Source organism: Nomascus leucogenys, chromosome 12 (assembly GCF_006542625.1).
Source record: "Nomascus leucogenys isolate Asia chromosome 12, Asia_NLE_v1, whole genome shotgun sequence".
NCBI classification, from domain to species: Eukaryota; Metazoa; Chordata; class Mammalia; order Primates; family Hylobatidae; genus Nomascus; species Nomascus leucogenys.
The window spans coordinates 21,519,336-21,541,710 of record NC_044392.1 but is presented as its reverse complement, the minus strand read 5'-3'; the positions used below and the strand labels follow the sequence as shown (position 1 = coordinate 21,541,710).

General features: G+C 52.3%; 1 protein-coding gene across 2 annotated transcripts in view; it reads left to right on the top strand.

The window, feature by feature from the left end:
• The window catches only part of QSOX1 (quiescin sulfhydryl oxidase 1), a 45,849-nt gene extending 33,417 nt beyond the window's left edge, over window positions 1-12,432 (top strand). The window contains exons 9-13 of one of the 2 annotated variants that reach the window (XM_030823919.1): window positions 1,709-1,831; window positions 2,595-2,742; window positions 6,364-6,543; window positions 8,415-8,752; window positions 9,486-10,940. In XM_030823919.1, the coding sequence (XP_030679779.1) occupies window positions 1,709-1,831; window positions 2,595-2,742; window positions 6,364-6,543; window positions 8,415-8,752; window positions 9,486-9,494 (798 nt within the window). In that variant the 3' untranslated portion in view covers window positions 9,495-10,940. Of the gene's footprint in view, window positions 1-1,708; window positions 1,832-2,594; window positions 2,743-6,363; window positions 6,544-8,414 lie in introns of both variants that reach the window. The other variant, XM_003258968.3, reaches the window with a different exon arrangement.
• The last annotated feature ends 9,943 nt before the right edge of the window (window positions 12,433-22,375 follow it).

The following is a 22,375-nucleotide window of genomic DNA, read 5'->3' as shown; positions in this document are numbered from 1 at the left end:
AGCAGCAGAGGCATCGGGGGCACGGGCCTGGAGACCCTCTATTTGGGTTTTGCCTGCACATCCCCTGGGGTCTGCAGAGTATTCCGGTACTTGCCTTGCTTGGGTAGCTTCTTCCTGAATAGTAGTATCCTAGCAGCTACCATTTCTTCAGCCCTGCCGGCGCCTGCAGTGTTCTTTGTATATTAGCTCCTCATTCTCTTTCTCAGAGCAGACTCCACAGCATGGCTTCTAGTATGATCTCTGTTTCATAGAAGGTGAAACAAAGCCCCAGAGAACTAAAGCACCTTGCCAGGGTCCTCCAGCTAGTGAGGGGCTGGGCAGGGAGCCACACCCACTGGCATCCAGCCCATGCCCATTACCACCAAGTGCGTGGTGCTCACAGGCCCGAACGCCTAAGGGTGCCAGCGCACACTGCTGGCTCCCCCTGGCGAGCTGCCAGCCCTGCAGGTGCCCGGTCAGTCAGGAGGCCCTCTGCATGTCCTGCCGGTGCCCTCCCACCCGGCCTCTCCCGGTCTGTGTTCCCTCCTGTGAGCAGCTGGCAGGAGCGGCCACTGGGTGGCGTGTGGGCACCAGGGTTTCCTTGCTCCCAGTTGTCCAGAGCTCCTTAATTCATCCATCCTTCTGGCACTGTCGCCTTAGAAGGCGGAAGTGTCCAAGTCAGGATGATGGCGAAGGTCAGTGAGAAGTGCTGACTTCAAGCTGTAAATTTGTGTGTGAGTTCCAGAGGCCCATGTGGGCTCACCAGGAGGGCACGTGTCTTTTCCGACCACTTCTCACTCTGGGGGAAGGTGTCCAGCCCAACGTTTGATAGGAATATTTAATGGCTTTCTCAGAGGAATGGATCTGTTAGCAGGTTTTCTTGTTTAGTTACTGTTGTGTCTCCAGTATCCTTCTCTCAAATGTTTGTTTTTGCTTTCTTTGCTGTGAGTTTCTCAGGGTCCTTATCCCCTTGGCCAGCCTCTTTGTGGTTTTATCTGACCAGTTCACTGCTGTGCCTCTCTTTCTCCTGCCCTCCGCCCCTTGTGCTGTGCACACGTACACACGCACACACACACACATACACACATACGTCCTTCTCCCTGGAGTCCTTGTGGTTTTAAAGTGCTGATACTAATCAGATTTGAGTTGACTTATTGTCAGAGTAGCTTTTCATGCTCCTCAGAGACCACTGGGAGTTACCATCAAGATCTGGATCTTGGCTGTGAGTCCCTGGCCTGGCTGGTCCTCACTGGCAGCCCATGGAATCCAAATGAAAGGTCTCGTGCCCACCTAGCCCAGCTGGCCAGTCAGTTGGCAAGTCAGCTGTATCCGAGGACCACCCAAAGACAGGACTGTGTGGCCCAGGGCTCCCAGCAGCCCTGGCAAGGGGCACAAGTGCTCCAGCCTTCCTCGCAGTGGTGGCACATGGTCGGGGGGTGCTGCACAGGAGCCTGAGATCTGAGAGAGGGAGACTTCCAGGACCCCAGCCCTCTTAGAGCGAGCACCTTCCCTACCCCATCTTCTAGCCTTACCAGCTGTCCCAGAGCAAAGGTAGTACAGAAGTCACATTTGTGTCTTAGTTAGAATGTTTTCCTGGTGGTTTTGGAACTTTCCACAACCTCCCCCCACCGCCCCCCGCCTTCTTCTGCATAGCTTCCTACCATCTGCAGGACAGGGAACTTGGGGAATTGCTTTTCACTCTCCAGCTTCCGCTTGTTCCTCCCCACAGTATTTCCCTGGCCGGCCCTTAGTCCAGAACTTCCTGCACTCCGTGAATGAATGGCTCAAGAGGCAGAAGAGAAATAAAATTCCCTACAGTTTCTTTAAAACTGCCCTGGACGACAGGAAAGAGGTGAGTCTGGGAAGCAAATAGAGATCTCTCCATCCTCCGTATTTATGAGAGTGCAAGGGGTTAACCCTGTCATCTCCAACCTTCTTTGCCAGTTTGCATCAGGGAGTCAGTGATCTTGGTTGGGTCCTTCCTTTAATAATCAATAAATGACTATTGATTGAGCTCCCTATGCGCCCATCTCATTTAATCCTCATAATGTTAGTGGAAGGTAGATATTCTCCCCATTTAGCAGATGAAGAAACAGTACTTTGAAGAGGTTAAGCAACTTGTCTGGGATCATGCAGCCAGTAAGTGTTTGGGCTGGGATGAAAACTTGGTGAGACACCAGAGTTTTTAACAGCTACCCTGTGCTGCCTCTTAGCATGTGGTGCTGCTCAGCATGGCCTCCCTGGCCCTCTCCAAGGCACCTTCTGGGCTCCTGCTCATGCTGCTGTTTGCAAAAGTGGGTCACTGCAGCCAGCAGAGGTGTAAAACCTTGTAGACTTGTAGGGCGTCAAATCTCGAAGGGACCTCAGAGATAACCCCCTTGTGTTACAGCTGGGGAAGTTGAGGCTGGAACGAGATGCAACTTGATCTGGGTCACAGCTTTTTAGGTCTGCTGCTGCTTCAGTGGGTGGAGCTGGTGAAAGGGAAATGCCACCTTCGAGGTGTTAGACTGAGGGACCTCATTTGTCTTAGGGCTGTGTCTCCTAGAAGCTTCTCTCTCTGCCTCTCTCATCCTTTTCCTTCTCCATATGTGCACTCACACTCGTGTGTCCCTCAGGGTGCCGTTCTTGCCAAGAAAGTGAACTGGATTGGCTGCCAGGGGAGTGAGCCACATTTCCGGGGCTTTCCCTGCTCCCTGTGGGTCCTCTTCCACTTCCTGACTGTGCAGGCAGCTCGGCAAAATGTAGACCAGTCACAGGAAGCAGGTATGTCCAGGGCCCGTTCACCCTACTGTGCCTCCGACCCTGCTCTGTTCAGCCCTCCAAGGGGAGAGGGAGCAGGGCAGCTGCTGCGCCACTAGCTCCCAGCTGCCAGAGGATGGGGAGAGTCAGCCTTGGGGCTCTGGCTGGATTGCTGTAGCCGCAGGTAGCCCCACACGGCCAGAATAGAACCGATCCCAGGAGGGAGCGGACTCTGGGAATTTACGCAATCCTGTTCTCGGCCCCGGGAGCTCTGGGGCTGAGGCCTCTCCCTGGCTTTCTCCGGGCTTATAGTTTGCTTTGCTTTCAGTCTTCATGAAAAATTTGTGATTCTGTTTTTTTAATACTGTTAAACAAAGAAAAAAACGTGTATTTTACAGTTACATAGCTGATACATAGCAGGCACTTTGAGCAATTTTATTGCGCTTCCCACTGAAAAACAATTTCCTGGGGGAAGTTGGGGAAACACATTTCCCCTGCTGCCTTGGATTGTCCACAAACTGCACCACCATGCTGTCCGGCCACGCCGCCCCACACCTGCTTTTGGAGACTGAAAGGATGCGCTTCAGTCCACACTGATTGAGGAACCAGGTTTCTATCAGGCTGCGGCTTGGCTTGGAGGATAGATACATGGGTGAAAAGGGCAACAGTGCTCGCTCTTGGTGGACCTCTACTGTGAGGCAGGGGGACATAGAGGCCTGCAGTGCACCGGGGCCAGGGCCGTGGCGGAGAGAAGGATGTGGGGGCGGAGAGAAGGATGTGGGTGTGAAGAGAGGACAGGCTCGACGCCATTGGGAAGGGGCCCAAGGCCTCACGGAGTGAGTTGAGGGGTGATGGGTGAGTGGGGATTCCGCCAGGAGAGGAGCATCCCAGCAGAGGGAGCGGCCTGTGCGGAGCCCCATGAATCAGAGGAACTGCCAGGCAGTGGTGTGGGAAGCCAGTGTGTATGGAGCATTTCCACCATGCCATGTGGTGCTGCAGGTGCCGGGGACACAGCAGCATATGAGACAGGTCCCTGCCCCCGCAGGGCCGGTATCTGAGTGGCAGGAGACAGACACAGAGGGATGGCTTCAGCCATGATGACGAATGCTGAGGAAGACAAAGCAAAGCAGTGCCGGAGTGGGTGCTGTCTGGAGAGGGGTCTGGGGAAGGCTTCCCTGTGGAGAGCCTGGTGCTGGGACCCACGTGGAGAGGAGAAGGCAGTGTGGGGCGTCTGGGAAGAGAGTCTCCCAGGCTGTATTGGTGTCCTTGGGCTGCGCTGATGAATGTCAGGCTGGGGCTCAGACAGTAGACATCTGTTGTCTGAGTTCTGGAAGCTGAAGTGCAAGGTGGAGGTGTCGGTGCCAGTTTCTTCGAGCCTGTCTACTTGGGTGGGTGGTGGTCGTCTTCTCCCTGTGTCTCCATGCAGTTGTCCCTCTCCCAATCCATGTCCAAATTTCCTCTTCCTGCAAGGACACCAGTCCTGTTGGATTAGGGCCCACCACATGACCTTATTTTACCTTCACTACCTCTTTAAAGACCCTGTCTCCAAATACGGCCACATTCTGAGAGGCTGGGGATTAGGGCTTCAACATAGGAATTTGGGGGGACATAATTCGGCCCATAGCACAGGCCGGAGACCAGCAGGTGCAAAGGAAAAGCCTAGTGTGTGGGCAGCACCAAAAGAAGGCTGCTGTGGCCAGAGGGAGGGAGGTGAGGCTGCAGAGAGAGGCCGGGGGCGGAGGTGAGCGCTCGTTGGCTCAGAGGCCTTGGCGAGGGCAGGGTTTGGAGGTTGGTGTTGGCATTTTGAGAAGCCACTGGAGAGGCTAACGGAAGTGATAGACTGTTAACACTTTAGAAAGGTGGAGGATGGGCTACTGCAGGGCAGGGGGAGGCAGGGCGGCTGAGGAGCAAGCTGCGGAGCTCGCCCAGCAGTGGTGGTCAGGTCTGGACTAGGGTTGTCAGTGTGCCCCTGGAGGACGTGGTCAGATTTGGGGATATGTTAAAGGCAGAGCTGAGGGACTTACTGATAGATTGGAGGAAGGGTATGTGCGAAGCAGGACTTGGGTGGACTCCAGGGTTGTGGGGCCTGAGCCTCTGATGGATGACGGTCCTGTAAGCCGAGGAGTCGGGCTCGGGGTGGGATGGTGGAATCAATGGCCTGCTTTGTGTCAATAGACCTCGCAATGGAGGTGTGCGCAGCTGAGTCTGGAGTTCCAGGGAGAGGTGGGGAATAGAGAGATCAGCTTTATAGTCGTTAGTAGCCTCAGAGCTCAAGCCATGGGACTGGATGAGCTCCCTGGTAGGGAGGTAGAGAAGAGTGCTGAGGACTGAATCCTGAGCATCAAACCACTAGCAAAGGATGCTGAAAGGGAGAGGCAATGGTGATTTCAAGGGGGCCCCAGAGTTCAGCTGGAGGTGTAGTCATTGGGGCCAGTGCTGCTGGAGGTGGCGCAAGATGAGGACATCTCTAGCAAGGGCTGTGTCAGTGGTGTAGTGGAGGTAACGGCCTGGTTGGATTTGGCTGAAGAGAGACCAGGAGGCAAGATTCTGGAGATAATGAACAGGAACTGGGACATGACTGGGTTAGAGGGAGCTTCTTTATGATCATCCTTTTCCCCAGTTGGAATGATCCCTTATCAGGGGATAAATGGATGACGCAGTAAAGAAAGAAAACATTAACGGGAGTGAAATCCTGGAGGTGAGGAGTGGGGCAACCCCTGCAGCAGCGGAGACAGAGGCTGAGCACCGCCAGGGCCGTGTGGTGAGGCCTTGTGGTGGGGAGGTGGGCACCTGTGCTGGGTGCAGAAGACCAAGCTGAGAAGGCAGAGGAGAGAGAGGCAGGCGTGGGCTGCTGCGGGTCTCACCTTGCCAGGAGTGACAAGAGAGTAGGGTGCCAATGTCCTGCTGCATGGAGGGGTAAAAGCAGGAGATTGGCTTCTAAAGGCTTGGGAGGTTTGCGGTAGGAAGGAGCGAGCTTGGAGGCAAGCACCAGCAGCCCTGGAGCCTGAGGGTGAAGGGCTTAGGAGGGGCATGTTGGATTAGGAGTGGTATCTTCAGCGGGGAGCCTGGTTTCACTTAGAGCAAGAAAGTGGGGCTGGTTAACAGGCCTTTGCTGATGCCAGTCCAGGGTGGGCGGGGGTGGGGGGAATGGAAGGGGACAGCGAGGAGAGATGGAGACAGATTAGGAAGGGCGTGTACAGGCCAGGTCCAGGCCCGAGGGAGGTGAGGCATGGTGGAAGCAAGTCGGACGGCAGCATGAGTGGGCAGGGGAGGAGGGGCCAGGGGCGAGGGCGGTGGCCTTGTGGCCCCTGCTGACCTCTCTCACCATGTCACAAAGAACCTGAGTGTCCTGCCGAAGAGTGTGGACTTTGTCCTGGGTGTGAGTGACAAGTGCCCAGGTTAGTGGCAGGGAAGGGGATCCGGGTTTAGGAGTTTTGGGGGGATGGGGTCTCCTGTAAAGTGACCCTAGCAGGTAGAGAAGCAGACAAGAGGACACTGGGCCTCTGCTGGCATCGGCTGGGGTGTGCGGCACGTGTGCAGGGGTGGCCACGGCAGGATGGGGGACGGCAGGGTGGCCTGGGGAGGCAACGGCTGTGGGGCTGGCAGCCTGAAGGGCTGGTGCATGGCGTCTCCTCTCCCCTGTAGCCAAGGCCCAGGAGGTCCTCCCAGCCATCCGAGGCTACGTGCACTACTTCTTCGGCTGCCGAGACTGCGCTGGCCACTTCGAGCAGATGGCTGCCGCCTCCATGCACCGGGTGGGGAGTCCCAACGCCGCTGTTCTCTGGCTCTGGTCTAGCCACAACAGGGTCAATGCTCGCCTTGCAGGTAAGGAAGGGCCATCCCCAAGGCTGGAGTCACCTGTGGGGGACGAGGGGGTGGGGATACTTTGGAGTCTTAGGCCAAAAGTTGGGGAAGGGACACTCATTGTCCCCTCAGTCACAGCCCAGGCCTGTTAACCAATGCCAGTATCATCAACCCCATTTTCGACATGAGGAAACCAAGGCTTTGACACCATAAGACCCTGGTCTTCCCATGCCGTTGCTCACTCTTTCCCTGCTCTAGGGCCCCTCTCTAGCCTACTGGGGTCCCTGTCCCGCCTCCCCTGCTCCGCCTTCTGGCTGTTGGCCCCTTACTCAAACTGCTAGGGTGGAGGGAGCTGGGTTCTCTCTCCCTGGGAAGGGTCTGATGAGAGAAGGGGCTGGAGGATACCAGGTCATTCCTGGAAATACCAGGCACCGGCTCCCAGGAGGGAGCCTTGCCCTCTGCGTTCCCTCATTATGGTGCTTCCTTTTCCTCATCAGGAGTCTGATGGCTCTAACAGGCAAACACATTAAACTCCAGGGAGCTGGGCGGGGAGGGAGCCATCTGTGGACAGGAGGCAGTCTGTGTGTCGGGAGAGAGCGGTGCACGTGGCTGTGACAGCCTCCCAGGGGCGGGAGACCAGGGCAGAGCCGAGGTTAAAGGAGCTGAATGGAGCAGGTGGTGGTGCAGGCGCCTGCACTTGGTCGTGGTCTCCTGGGGCCTCCTATCGAACTTTGAAAGGAAGACGTGCCTGTCTTCTCCTTCCCCCTGCCCCGCCCCACCCCTGCCACCAAATGCTCCATTTGACCCTTCAGCCCCTTGACCTCAGCAGGCTCCCAGCTGCCGCTGGAGGGCCAGGAGCCGGGGCCTCTCCCTGAGAGGCCAGAAGCAGGGTGGTTCCCTCCCCTCTCTGGTGGGGTCCTTTCAGAAGAAACTCAAATTACTGGGCACAAGCTGAGAGCCCCATCCGCAAGGCCTGATCACTATGACTCATGACTGGACCCTTGACTCTGCTTGTTGTCCCCTCCCCAAAATAACAATTCTGACTTGCATGCCACTTGCTGCTGCTGCTCCTGCTTCCTTGTAGTCAACAACTTGTCCCCCTATTAAAACCTTTAGGAGAGGTGCTTCTACAGAAGGGATGGGCTGATGCATTCCCTGGGCAACACTGTGTGAGGGGCTGGTGGCCGTGGCTCACCCTCTGGGACTCATCCAGAGGCTGCCTAGAGGGCTGGCCCCACCTGGGGTACCAACAGCCTGCAGTCCCAGCAGCATCCTGACTCTTCCAAGTACCCCTCAGGTCTCCCCCCAACTACCCCTTGGAGCCCACCCCTACCCCAGAGGGCTGCTGCTGGGTGAAAGCAAGGATTGCCATGAGCAGCTGCCTCTTGCTTGAAAACACATTTTCCCTTGAACTGACAAAGTAACCTATTTGCGCAGTTTGTATAATTTGGAAAATGTCAGAAAAATGCAAAAAAAGACAAACACGAGCAGACCAACCAAAGACTGCAAAACAGATCAAAATGAGTATTCTTGCCCTTTCCCATGTCTGGTACTGGGGTAAAGGCTGGTTGTAAAGTCCACAAAGCAGGACAGTGGGTCTGGCCAACACTGGGAAATGACTGAGATGGTGCTCTTCATGCGTTCCTGGAAAACCACAGAGGGCTGGGGCTGAGGGGTAGGTGGATCCGCCTCCTCCTCCAGGCTGCCATCTGTTGAGCTCCCACTGTGGGCTAGTGTTTGTAATCTGTATTTTCTAATTACCCATCCTCTGGAAGGGCAGTGGCGATCCCTTTCTGCAGACAAGGAAGCTGGCATTCTGAGTGGAGGAGTGTGGTCTGGGCTTTCGGGTGGGACCGATGTCACCACCAGCCTGTGTATGCTTCCCTCTGTAGGTGCCCCCAGCGAGGACCCCCAGTTCCCCAAGGTGCAGTGGCCGCCCCGTGAACTTTGTTCTGCCTGCCACAATGAACGCCTGGATGTGCCCGTGTGGGACGTGGAAGCCACCCTCAACTTCCTCAAGGCCCACTTCTCCCCAAGCAACGTCATCCTGGACTTCCCTGCAGCTGGGTCAGCTGCCCGGAGGGAGGCACAGAATGTGGCAGCCGCCCCAGAGCTGGCGATGGGGGCCCTGGAGCTGGAAAGCCAGAATTCAACTCTGTACCCTGGGAAGCCTGAGATGATGAAGTCCTCCACAAACACCACCCCAGATGTGCCAGCTGAGAGACCTGAGGCAAGTCGCCCCCCGAAGCTGCGCCCTGGCCTCGGAGCTGCACCAGGCCAGGAGCCTCCTGAGCACATGGCAGAGCTTCAGAGGGATGAGCGGGAGCAGCCGCGTGGGCAGTGGCACTTGAGCAAGCGAGACACAGGGGCTGCATTGCTGGCCGAGTCCAGGGCTGAGAAGAACCGCCTCTGGGGCCCTTCAGAGGTCAGGCGCGTGGGCCGAAGCTCCAAGCAGCTGGTTGACATCCCTGAGGGCCAGCTGGAGGCCCGAGCTGGGCGGGGCCGAGGCCAGTGGCTGCAGGTGCTGGGAGGGGGCTTCTCTTACCTGGACATCAGCCTCTGTATGGGGCTCTATTCCCTGTCCTTCATGGGCCTGCTGGCCATGTACACCTACTTCCGGGCCAAGATAAGGGCCCTGAAGGGCCATGCTGGCCACCCTGCAGCCTGAACCACCTGGGGAGGAGGCAGGAGAGGGAGCTGCCATCTCTAGGCTCCTCGAGCCCCCTGACCCCATTCCCTCCCCTCCCACCCCTTGCTCCTTGACTGGCCTAGAAGTGTGGGAAATTCAGGAAAACCAGTTGCTCCAGTGAAGCTTCTTGGGGCTGCTAGGACAGAGAGCTCCTTTGATACAAAAGACAGGAGCAGGGTCCAGGTTCCCCTGCTGCGCCGGGAGGGCAGCCCCGGGCAGCGGGCATAGGGCAGCTCAGTCCCTGGCCTCTCAGCACCACATTCCTGTTTTTCAGCTTATTTGAAGTCCTGCCTCATTCTCACTGGAGCCTCAGTCTCTCCTGCTTGGTCTTGGCCCTAAATTGGGGCAAGCGAAGCCAGAGGAGGGTCCCCCGAGCTGGGTGGGCTGGAATGGAACTCCTTACTAGCTGCTGGGGCTCCGCCCACCCTGCTGTCTTCCGGACAATGAAGAAGCCTTTGCACCCTGGGAGGAAGGACCACCCCGGGCCCTCTATGCCTGGCCAGCCTCCAGCTCCTCAGACCTCCTGGGTGGGGTTTGGCTTCAGGGTGGGGTTTGGAAGCTTCTGGAAGTCGTACTGGTCTCCCAGGTGAGGCAAGCCATGGTTGCTGGCCTGTAGGGTGAGTGGCTTGCTTGGTGGGACCTGATGAGTTGGTGGCATGGGAAGGCTGTGGGTCTCTAGTGCCTTGGCCCTGGCTTAGCTGCAGGAGAAGATGGCTGCTTTCACTTCCCCCCATTGAGCTCTGCCCCCTCTGAGCCTGATCTTTTGTCCTTTTTTATTTTGGTCTCCAAGATGAATGCTCATCTTTGGAGGGTGCCGGATAGAAGCTAGGGAGGGGAGTGTCTTCTCTCTCCAGGTTTCACCTTCCAGTGTGCAGAAGTTAGAAGGGTTTGACGGGGGCAGTGCCTTACACATGCTTGATTCCCACGCTACCCCCTGCTTGGGAGGTGTGTGGAATAAATTATTTTTGTTAAGGCAAGCACTGGTGTGTTCTTTAACTTGCCACTTGGAGACCTAGTGTCCAGGTCTGGACAGAATGCACAGAGACCAGCCTCACCTGGAATGCAGCCAGACTTGATGTCCCTCAGCACACACAGCTCCTGGCCACAGACTGCCCATAGAGCTGTCCGCACCCAAACCCCATGGCCTTTTCATGCATGGGGACAGGCCTCTGGATGTGCAGCCTTACCACCCCCTGCCCCAATCCTCCCTGAGAGCTCCCGCCTCAGTGCCCCGGGCTGGTGAGGGAGGAGCCTGTCTGCACCTGCCTAATTCCAGCTCCTCCAGGAAGGAAGGGCTTGTTTGTCAGAGCTGCAGGGCTGGTCACTCGGTGGGGAGGAGTCAGCCAGGATTAGAGAGCCTGCCCCTAATCCGGCCTGCTGGGTTTTACAAGGATCAGAGCCGCTGATAATGAACCTCATTAAGGGGGAGCAGGAGCCTCAATCCGATTTGGTTTTCTCTTTGACATCTTCACTCTGCTCAGATGGCCTGGCCGCTATGTGGAGCAGGTGGGATGCCAAGGCCACTCCTGCTATGGGGCATCTGAGGCTGGGGAGGGATGGCAGTCTCCCTGCATGTTTCCCTCAACCTCTTTAGCTGCAGCGCCTTGCTGGGCTCCTGGGTTGGATTCCCTCTCTGTGCCCCTGCTCCAGGCACCCGTCGGCTCCATCCTCCTGGTTGTGCTCTGCAGCCCCTGCTCCCTTGGGCTGGCGCTGGCTGGGGGCCTGAGAGCCAGACAGGAACCCACGATCAGGAGGCAACCCTGGCCTGCAAGAGGAAGACAGAGGCTCCCAGGGCCGGTGCCCTGTGTGCCCACTGCACCAAGGCCACTGAATAAGCCTGCCCCTCACCCCCTGAGGGCTCTTTGCCCAATGCCAAGTGCAGGGGATTTCTGTCAGCAAGCCCTGTGGCCAAAGCCAAACTCAGTTACCTAGAATTAGGGCTACGCTGGAAACGCTGTCGCAGCAGCCCGGGCTGCACAGTGTGTAGTCCAGCCTCCAGGCCCACGGAGTGGTGTGGACCTCCCACCTCACAGCTGCCTCTGGCAGCCGAGCCTCTTTTCGCCTGGCCCCAGCCCCTCTGGTTGATAAACGGGTGGGCCTCCTCAGCAGCGCGGCCGCCTTTCACCTTGATTTCCCCAGGGCTCTCGGCAACATCGATAAACCAGCCTCGCCCACCAGCTGGGCCCTCCCCCGCCCAGTCTGCCAGGCTGGGAGCTGGGGCTTGCTGAGTCTTGAATGCCCTTCTAGATGGCTTCTCTGGAGGCTCTCCTGGCAAGAGAGGGTCCCAAGGGGAGCCCTGCAAAGCAAAGGCTCCTTGTCTGGGGCAGAATAGACAATCTCGCCTCTGTCTGGCGTGTTACCTACTGGGGGCACAGGAACAATTTCCTCAAGGAGACAGTGGCATGGAGCTTTGAAAGACAAGTAGGTGTTAGCAAGGAAATAAGGAGGAACCGGGGTTATGGGCAGAGGAGAAAGCACGTGCCAAGTCAGCAAAGAAAAGTAGACTTCAACAACTTTTTAAAAATGTTATTAAGGATTTTCACAATGCTGCACTGGGCTAGAAACTGAAGCTAAAACAGAGATGTGGTCCCTGCTGCTATGTGGCTTCTGTTCTAGAGGCAAGGACAGGTTGTGATGAGGGTTCTGAAGGATAGAGACCAAGCAGGGAGGGTGTTGGGGAGGCTTCTACGAGACCTGAAGGATGGGAAGCCAGGAAGTGAGAGGGGTGGGAGTCGAGGCTGGAGGGGCCACACGGCAGGTGTAGAGGGACTACAGCCCTGAGGGGCTGCTCCGTGCGGCATTCTTGGAGGTGCAAGAGGGGCAGCCCCACCTTGGGCCAGGCTCCTCTCCAGCAGCCTTGGTATGGTGTGGGGGTGGGAAGACCCCTGATGCAGCCTGTCCTCCGGGTGTGGGGGTGGAGGAGAGGGCTCCAGGGGACCCAGCCAGCCTTGACCCTGGAGGAAAGTCAGGTGGGCTCAGAGAGAGCCCTTAAATCTGGGCCCTGGGTCAGGGTGGGGTCAAGTCCAGCCTTGAAGAGAATGGACTCTGGAATCTGATGTCTGGGTTTGAATCCAGCTTCCAACACTCACTGGCTGTGTGACTTTGAGCAAGATAACTTATCCCCTTGTCCCCATGTGTCATTGGAGATCAACTACCCACCTACCAGCTTGTTGTACCACGCTGGGCAAACACTAAGTGCTTAATAATGGTAGCCCCCTGCTCATGTCGTGTCTTCTCCTGTCTTAATACCTGAAAACTTAAGGGGCCCTGTTGTGCTTGGGGGGTGCCGTTCCCACGGGATATTCTGTGAAGGGTGTCCCTGGAGCTGGGCCTCCAGGTGGCAAGCCCCAAGCCACCCCGGCAGGTGCCACGGTCCAGAGTTGAACTGAGGTGTTGAGTGGAAAGTGCCTCCCCACTCCCATCTGCCACAGTAGTATGGATTTCCTTCATGAGATGGGGCTCCTAAAATGCCTGAAATGTGTATGCTGTTGGAGAATTGATGTGTACGATTTACTGAACTTTGCACTCATTTAAATCTCATTTAATCCTCCACCAACGCAAGATGAAGAAGCTGAGGCTTAAAGAGATTAAGAAACATCCTGTCCCCTTTACTCCCACCAAAATAAATACGTTTGCCCTATTCTTCCAAATGGTGAGAGGTAGATCTAGGACTTGACCCCAGATCCCACCCCGCGCAACCCTGGAGCTGCAATCTCTACACCTTCTAACACATGTGATTCTGTTTCATGTCCTGTTCCCTCAGAAGAGTTACAGACTTTGCCGAGACCTTTATGTGGTGGTGCTGCTGGTTGCCAGCCCTTCTTCCCTCCAACAGTGGCATTAACCACTGTTGTGTGTTGGTGTCAGGGAGTGGGGACACCCCGAAGGAATCCACCTTTTCTAGAGCTCTCGCTCCATTCTCTACATCGAGGCTGAAGTGCCCTGTCTCGGGTCCTTGCTTTTAGGCCTTGTTTGAAGGAGGGGAGGAAACCAGGTTCGTTGGGCGTGACCTTGGCTCAGCTCGTCTGTGAAATGGGGGCCGCAGACTTAGTTTGCGGGTCCCTGCTAAATTCCTCTCCCTCTTCCTGGAATTCCCATCCATGTATTGCCAGCTCCATGTAGAGTGGAGAGGAGAGGTTTTTCCTGCAGGGCCTTCCAGAGAAAGGATTCTTGGCCAGAGGAAATCACAGCCTATAAGATCAATATCCTGATAGAATCCCGGGCCAGGTGTGAGAGGGGAGAGCTCACTCACACCAGCCTGACAGTCTTGGGGCATAGTGCCCCATAGGCCTCTGCAGCCGCATCACTGCCTCATTCTCCCTCAGGTGCCAGGGAAGCTCTAAGGTGGGCCCAGTATCCTTCCACAGCATCCCTCCTCTTCCCCTTCAACACCCCTTTCACTCCTCCCTCCACCTCCTCTGGAAGGAAGGACTGCTCCTTGGGCAGGGCGATAGTATTCCCACCCCTAGCTTTAAGAACTAAACCAAACTTCAAGAGGAGCAATTTAATCTTCATACCTGACTCCTTGTCCCTCCTCAGGCATGCTGTTGTGCAGGACAGAGCCCTGGCTTCTCCTGGGTGTCAACCTGGCCAGTCTCTGACCCTTGCTTTCCCTTTCTCTGCTGCCCTCGAGGGTCATTCACACCCAAGAGGGTAAGAAGCTGCCCTCTCATCCCTTCTTCTCCCACCCTGGGACTCTGCCCTCTGCCTGGCCCCAGCAGCACAGTCTTCATAGAGAGGGGCCGGGCCATGGGACCCCAGTTCCTGGGGTCTCAGTGACACAGTTCACTGTTTGCTGCAGAGGAGGCCCCACTCACAGCCTTGGCCTCTGCCCTGCAGAAGAATTCCCTGTAATTCACTCATCAATGGCTGTGGGAGCCAGTGGCCTCGGCAAGGGTCAGTTGGACTGCATAGCCGCCAGCTGAGTCTCCCTGGCCACCCTCACTGGCCCCATCACTCCAGGTTTCACTGCTGCTCAGGGGGTTTGTGCCAGGCCTGGGTCACAGTGGAAGAGAGTCTGGAAGTCACAAGGCAGAGGAGGAGACCTCTGCCAATATGAGAGAACAAAGTTAAGGGGCAGTCCATGGGGGCATTGACCTTACTTAGGTGAGGAGGACTCAGGGAACATCTCCAGACTCCAGGGCTAGGGTGAGATCCTCCTGATAGCGCTGGGAGCTCCAGCTGCTGCTTTGGCAAGACTCGGTCATCTCTACACTGAGAGAGCAAAAGCTCTTTTCCGGGGGCTGCGTGTTGTTCCAGAGGAAAGTGGGCTCTAGGTGCTGCCTATTAAACCTCCTGCCTCCCCTGCCGCAGTGCTTTGATGCCTTTCACCTGTGTCTGCCTGGGAGCCTCTGCCCACCACGGAAGAGCAGCTCGCATTTGGAAGGGGCTAAAGCTTTTGCTTAGTTTGAATCTGCTCTGCAATGTCCCCATCAAGTTCTTAACCCTCCCGGGTTCCAGTGGTCACAGAGTTCTGCCCTGGGGAGGGAGGAATTGCTTAGCAAATGATGTTGAGAATAGTGATTATTTGGGGGAAAATTCAGGTAAGATCTCACCTTCATACCGTATACCAAAATACATCTCAGTAGGTTAGTAAGCTAATGCAAAAAAAAAAAAAAAAAAAAAAAAAAAGAGAGAAATATAATTGAATACTTCACTGTTTTTGAAAGCATGAAAACAATGGAAAATGCAACTAATGTGAGTAATCCATCTACTTGATGTCACTTTTAAGAAATAAGGCCAGGCACGGTGGCTCACGCCTGTAATCCCAGCACTTTAGGAGGCTGAGGTGGGCGGATCATGAGGTCAGGCGTTCGAGACCAGCTTGGCCAACATGGTGAAACCCCCATCTCTACTAAAATATCACCCGGGCATTGTGGCACACATCTGTAATCCCAGCTACTCAGGAGGCTGAGGCAGGAGAATCGCTTGAACCTGGGAGGTGGAGGTTGCAGTGAGCTGAGATTGTGCCATTGCACTCCAACCTGGGTGACAGAGCGAGACTCCGTCTTAAAAAAAAAAAAAAAAAGAAAAAAAAATAAAGCTGCATATTTAAAAGCTGGGGAAATATATGCCATAAATATGACAAAGGGCTGTGACTCTTCTGCAACATACCATTTTAAGAATGAGCTAGGTCTGCATTTATTGACCTGATAAAATGTCCAAGAAGGACACATTTCTATAAACATAAGTTACTATTGTTATATATATGCTAATGTTTGTCTAGAAAAAGTCTAGAAAAATACACACCAAACTGTGAATAGCAGTTATATTTAGAAAGGGAGATTAGGAGGGACTTAAGTCAGGGCTCGGACTAGAGCAAGACAAGTGAGGTGCCAGGATGCAAAAGTTAAGGAGACACCTGACCTCAGGGGCCCACAACTGCAGAGCCCCTGACAGTGAGTGTCTCAGTAGCCTCGCCCTAGTCCTGGCTTTCACTTAAATATGTTTTTGAATGTTTGTAATAAAATATTTCTTTTGGAAGGCAAAAATAGCAAGGAAAATAAATAGGATTAAAAGATACTAAAGCCCATTCAATAAAATTTGTAGGAGGCCACTGATTTGGCCTAGGCTCCTATGCTGTAGCCAACAGACCAAACCAATATGGAGTCATTCATGCTAAATGAGACTAGTTAGGAGTGTATTCATATAACAAGTGGCGAAGTGTCAGTTACAGCCTCTGAGCTTTAGTCAATTGTAGGTGGCCAATAGATTCAGATAAGGCAATCCAGTTAAACTCTATATCCCACTTCTGTTTCCTGTCCCTAAATTCTGTCTGAGTACACTGCAGCCCTGAAGTTCTTTGAGCCTGTCCTGGGTTCTGAGGGCTGTCCAATTACTGAATCATAAATAAAAGCCAATTAAGATTTTTAAATTTGTTGTAATTTTGGTTTTTAACAACTTCTGTTGTAAATAATAAAATCACTAAATCCCTACTGAAAATAAAGGGCCTAATTATTAAGACTGAATGAGAGATGCAATTTTTTTTTGGCTAACCTATTGGCAAAGAAATGATGATGATGATGATGATACCTAGTGTTGCTGGAGTGAGGGGGAATGAGATGTATCAGTTATCTATTGCTATGTGACAGCCACTCCCAGACTTAACGGTTTGAAACAACAGTCACTCATTTTGCTCATGAATTAGTAACATGATCAGAGCTCAGCAGAAAACAGCTCCTGGCTGCTCCGTGCAGGGTATCTAGGCGCAGTTCATTTAGCAAGTTGGTGTTGGCTGTTGCCTGGAGGCTTAGCTGGGGCTGTGGGAGGGGCCTCCAGTCCTCTCCCCATGGGCCTCTCTATGGGCTGCTCAGACTTCCTCACAGCATGGTGGCTGGGCCCTTCAGGGTGGCCTTTTCATGTGCTAGCCTCAGAAGCCATCTAGCTGACTTTTGCGATTCTCTGTTGGTTGAGGTTGATGTAACAGCTTGCCCAGGATGCAGATAGAAAGGCCTGAACAGGTTCAAGGGGAGGAACCTTGGGCTCCACCTTTGACAGGGGTGTGACAGAATTCTGGAACACTGTGAGATGGGAGATACTGTGGCAGTCATCTTAAGAAAATGCAATCTGCCCCCCCGCAGTCCTCTCATATACTGCTAGTGGTAGTATAAACTGATACAAGTTTTGGGAAATAGATAATTCATAATGTAATGTAATTGGTAATATACTTTTAAAAGCCTTAAGAAAATATATAACCATTGATCCAGCAATTCTATTTCTGGAATTTATCCTACGGAAGTATTGAGAATATTTAGTAAATATTTGTTACATGATAAATATTTATAATATCAAAATAAGATTAACCTAAAGTCCAAAATGGGATATTGAGTAAATTCTGGTACACGATTACAATGGAATACAATATAACATCTAAAAATGATTTGAGGGCTCGGTGTGTTGGCTCATGCCTGTAATCTCAGCACTTTGGGAGGCCAAGGTGAGAAGACTGCTTGAGCCCAGAAGCCCAAGTCTGCAATGACCAATGATCGCTCCACTTCACAGAGCGAGACTCTGTCTCTAAACAATAAAAAATAAATACAAATTATTTGAATGTATATACTTTTTAACCTGAAATTATTTTCACACCACACTGTTAATGGAAAATATTGTTACAAAAACAGTTCTGTATAGTATGATCTTATTTAATTTTATTTATTTATTTATTTTTGAGATGGAGTCTCGCACTGTCGCACAGGCTGGACTGCAGTGGCGCGATCTCGGCTCACCACAAGCTCCGCCTCCCGGGTTCTCGCCATTCTCCTGCCTCAGCCTCCTGAGTAGCTGGGACTACAGGCGCCTGCCACCACACCTGGCTAATTTTTGTATTTTTAGTAGAGACAGGGTTTCACCGTGTTAGCCAGGATGGTCTCGATCTCCTGACCTCGTGATCTGCCTGCCTCGGCCTCCCAAAGTGCTGAGATTACAGGCCTGAGCCACCGCGCCCGGCCAATCTTATTTTTTAAAAAAGAAAATACATATATTTATGGATATTGAATGCATGGATGAAAACTGGGATAAAGACACCAAAACATTAATAGTGGTTAATGGTCCCTGGTGGGATTATGACTGTTTGTTTTTCTTTTTATTTATCTGTATTTTCTCACCTTTATTAAATATTTATTAGTATATAATTAAACATTTTTAATGAGCCAAGAATATGAACTGTCAGCTTACAAAAGAAGAAATACAAAGAGCAATACTTACGTGAAACAGTATTCTACTTGTTGAACAATAATCAAGGAGGTGAAAGATTAGTGCAATATCATTTTTATATAGTATGCAGCAGTACAGTTTGGTACTGGAAAGGTGATAGTACAATTATACTGTATAGTATATCTGAAAAATAATATGGTGATATGTATCAACCTTAAAAAGTTTATGCCCATTGGTTCAGTTATTTTAGTGTTCAAAATCTATCCTAAGGAAATAATCAGAGATATTGACTAGAACTTGGAGCAATCTACAAATCCAGTCAGAAGACATATCCACATGGGCCCAATTCCCATGGCAACAGTCAGCTGGGCCCCCTTCCTCACCCAGGGCCATAGTCCGCATCTCTCCCTTTTGCTTCCCAATATGAAGGCCAAGGGGCAATTACCATTTATCATCACAATTTGTGCTGTTGATTTGGAAGAGGGAAATATTTCCCTGCACTGTGTCTCTAACTGCATGGGTCTTTTTTTTTTGGCTTGTGGCTTGTTTCTTTTAGACAGGTTCTTGCTCAGTTGCCCAGGCTGGAGTGCAGTGACACAAACACAGCTAACTGCAGCCTCAACCTCCCAGGTTCAAGCACTCCTCCCACCTCAGCCTCCAGAGTAGCTGGGACCACAGGTGTGTGCCACCACACTCGGCTAATTTTTTTTATTTTTTGGAGAGATGGGGGTCTCCCTATGTTGCTCAGGCTGTTCTTGAACTCCTGGGCTCAAGCAGTCCTCCCACCTAAGCCTCCCAGAGTGCTGGGATGGGCCATATTTTAAGAAAAATGGAAAAGAGCATTATCTATATAGAAGTGAAGCATGTTGCTATGTATTTAGTATTTAGGAAGAGAACATCTATGCCTAAGAATGGACCTTTACTTCACTCATTTACCTCAGGGGCCTGACCTATAGCCATTTGAATTGTGACTCTATTTTAGACTAAGCTGATACATCACTCCCTCTGGCAAGCCCTGGGCCTCCCAAGCCTGAGCCAGGTACCCCTCTTCAAGCTGCGGGAGCACCCTTGGCTGCCTTCATCAGAGTGCTTAGCACACTGCAGCGTGGCTACCTGGCTGTTGTCTCCTCCACCTCCTCTAAGCTTCACCAGGGCAGGACAGTCTTCTCTCTCACTGCAGCCCCTGAGCTTAACATGGGCCTTCGCACATAATAGAGGTTCAGTAAATATCTCTTCAGTGAACAGAATTCTACATTCTAGTATGTAGATCTCTCAAAACTCATCATTCATCTTTATACCCCTTCAGTGCTATGCACGGAGCTCTGAGCATCAGAGATGATTATTAAGGTTAAATGAGTGAATAACAAATTATTAGGAAGCAGCTACCATTGTGGAAAAAGAATGATTTCAGGGTCAAGGCGACTGAAGTTCAAATCCTGATACTTGTCATGGAACTTTGGGCACTGGCTTTTCTGAAGCTGAGTTTCCTTCATCTGTAAAGAAGATAATGTAGCTGGGCTGTGGCTCATGCCTGTAATCCCAACACTTTGGGAGGCCGAGGCAGGCGGATCACTTGAGCCCAGGAGTTTGAGACCAGTCTGGGCAACAAACCTTGTCTCTACAAAAAAAATACAAAAATTAGCCGGGTGTGATGGTGCAGGCCTGTAGTCCCAGCTACTTGGGAGGCTGAGATGGGAGGATCATTTGAACCTGGGAGGTGGGGGTTGCTGTGAGCCGAGATTGCACCACTGCATTCCAGCCTGGGTAACAGAGCAAAGAGAGACCCTGTCGAGAGAGAGAGAGAGAGAGAGAGAGAATATAGGGTTAAAGGTGTGGCTAACAGTGTCCAACACATAAAAGGCGTTCCATACATGTTCTTATCACCGGTATCATCAGCCTTCTTTACCAATCACAGTGGGCCAGGAATTGGGCTGGACTTACTCAAGCAACAAAGGACAACCAGCAGGTAGCCAGCACCATTAGGAGCAGCATGAGCCGGCTGCAGGAGGTGCTGGGCACTGGGCATTAGATGTGACATTGTGTCCTGACCACCCCATTACGGCTGAGGAGCACCAGAAATGAGGGTGCTGCCTTGCCCCTGGGGAATTCCATAGAGGGCCTTTCTCCAGAGGCTCAGTACCACTCTTCAAAGGCAAAACCACTATTTTTTCAAAGTCCTTTATGCATCCCAAAGTCCTTTCTCATTCTTTGTTTTTTGAAAAAAGTTTAATTTCCTTAATTGTTTTGAATAGGTAATGCATGTTTAGGTATTCAAAATATTCAAAAGGGCAGAGTGTCTCTGCCCTGTCTGCCTCCCAGCCACTTAGCTCCCCTCCCTGAAACAGTTCTCTGGTGTCCTTACAGGCCTATTCTATGCAAATACAAGGAAAGACACACACTGCCAACCCCACTCAGCACCTGATCTTTTTCACTTAATCCTGTACCTTGCAGACCCTTCCATGTCAGCATAGGCAAAGTGTGAAGTGGCACTGTCTGGCCCTCCAATCTCCAGCTCCTCCTGATCTCACTTCTGAACTCCATTTCTATCTTAGGCTGCCACTTGCTAGTTTCCATGGCACGTCTCTGGCTCTTCAACTCTCCAGGTGTCTGAAGTCAAGCTCCTTGTCTTCCTCTCAAAACCTGTTTCCTCTCTTGGCCCCCCGCAGTTTCCTTCCCTCTCCCCAGGACTAGCAAGCGCATCTTCCCATCTTCCTGATGGGTTCCGTTTGCTCTGGGGCCTCTCCTGCCTCTCTTCCTCTTTTTGCTGACTCTCCACCGTGCCTCCTGGAATCTACCCTGTCTTGCCTCTGCTTCACTGCCTGTAGAGCCTCTTTCCTGTCATCTGGCCCCTACTCACAACTTTTAGAATCTCCCTTTCACCTATGCGGTAAAGGCCAAACCGCTTAGTGTAGCACCATGCCTTCCACCGGCTGGCCCACCCACACACTCTTCTGCCTTTTCTTCCACTACAAACCACGGCCCTGTGGCTGATGACCTGTGCCACCTTGGGAAGTTCAACTTTCCTTTTTTTTTTTGAAACGGAGTCCCACTCTGTCACCCAGGCTGGAGTGCAGTGGCGCAATCTTGGCTCACTGCAACCTCCGCCTCCTGGGTTCAAGTGATTCTCCTGCCTCAGCCTCCTGAGTAGCTGGACTACAGGTGTGAACCACCACGCCCGGCTAATTTTTGTATTTTTAGTAGAGATGGGGTTTCACCATGTTGGCCAGGCTGGTCTCGAACTCCTGATCTCAAGTAATCCACTCCCCCTTTGGCCTCCCAAAGTGTTGGGATTATAGGCGTGAACCACCACGCCCAGCCCAACTTTTCTAAATCTCAGTTTTTTCATTAGTAAAGTAGATCCAGTAACATTCAGGCACTGGGGGGGGGTTGGGGGGAATAGAGCTAAATAAAATAGAGGTGTCTGATTACATTTCTGTGGCAAGATGATAGGAGGAGTGATATGGTTTGGTTCTGGGTCCCCACCCAAATCTCACCTTGAATTGTAATAATCTGCACATATAAAGGGCAGGGCCAGGTGGAGATAATTGAGTCATGGAGGCGGTTTCCTCCATGCTGTTCTCATCACAGTGAGTGACTTCTCACGAGATCTGATGGTTTTATAAGGGGCTTCCGCCTTTGCTCAGCACTCGTTCTGTCTCTTGCCGCCCCGTGAAGAGGTGCCTTCTGCCATGATTGTAAGTTTCCTGAGGCCTCTCCAGCCATGTGAAATGGTGAGTCAATGAAACCTCTTTCCCTTATTAATTATCCAGTCTTGGATATTTCTTCATAGTAGCATGAGAACTGACTAATACAAGGAGACAGATTATAATCAGGTGAAGAAATGAACAACAATCTCTCATAGTGATAAGACATTCTTAAAAAGTACATAAAGAGCTCACTAAACAGAGATTCTATGGATATGGATGGACAGCTTAAGACTGTAAAGATCAAAGTTTTCCAAATAATCTAAAATCCAATGTAACACCAATCAAAAGTCCACATGGATTTTTTAAAATAGAACTCAACAACCTTATTCTGAATTTTTTTTTTTTTTTTAAGACAAGGTCTCACTCTGCTGCCCAGGCTAGAGTGCAGTGGCCTGATCTTGGCTCCCTGCAGCCTGGAACTCCGCCCTCCACCTCTCTGATACTAGCTTCGGTCACGGCTGCCACAGCTCAGAGGCTGAGCACCAACCCTGAAATGTGTGTGGCAAAACAGACAAATTACCCTGATGAGTTCCAATTTTCACTCTCCAGAAACAATTCCCTGCTGGCCTATTCCAGGGCGCAAGTGTGAAATGCAGCCTTCATGGTGGATTACCAGCCTGAAGGAAGCTGCCACCTCCCAGGCCTGACGGACAGAGCGGGGCTGATTCTGTTTCTCTGTGAAAGAATTCCTTTCTGTGTCCAGCCTGTGGCTCCAGCAACACTCCTTGTCACCATTGTCTCATTCCTGTGACTGAAAAGAATAAATCCATGTGTGTGTGTTGGGGGCTAAGGGGAGGGAGATGTC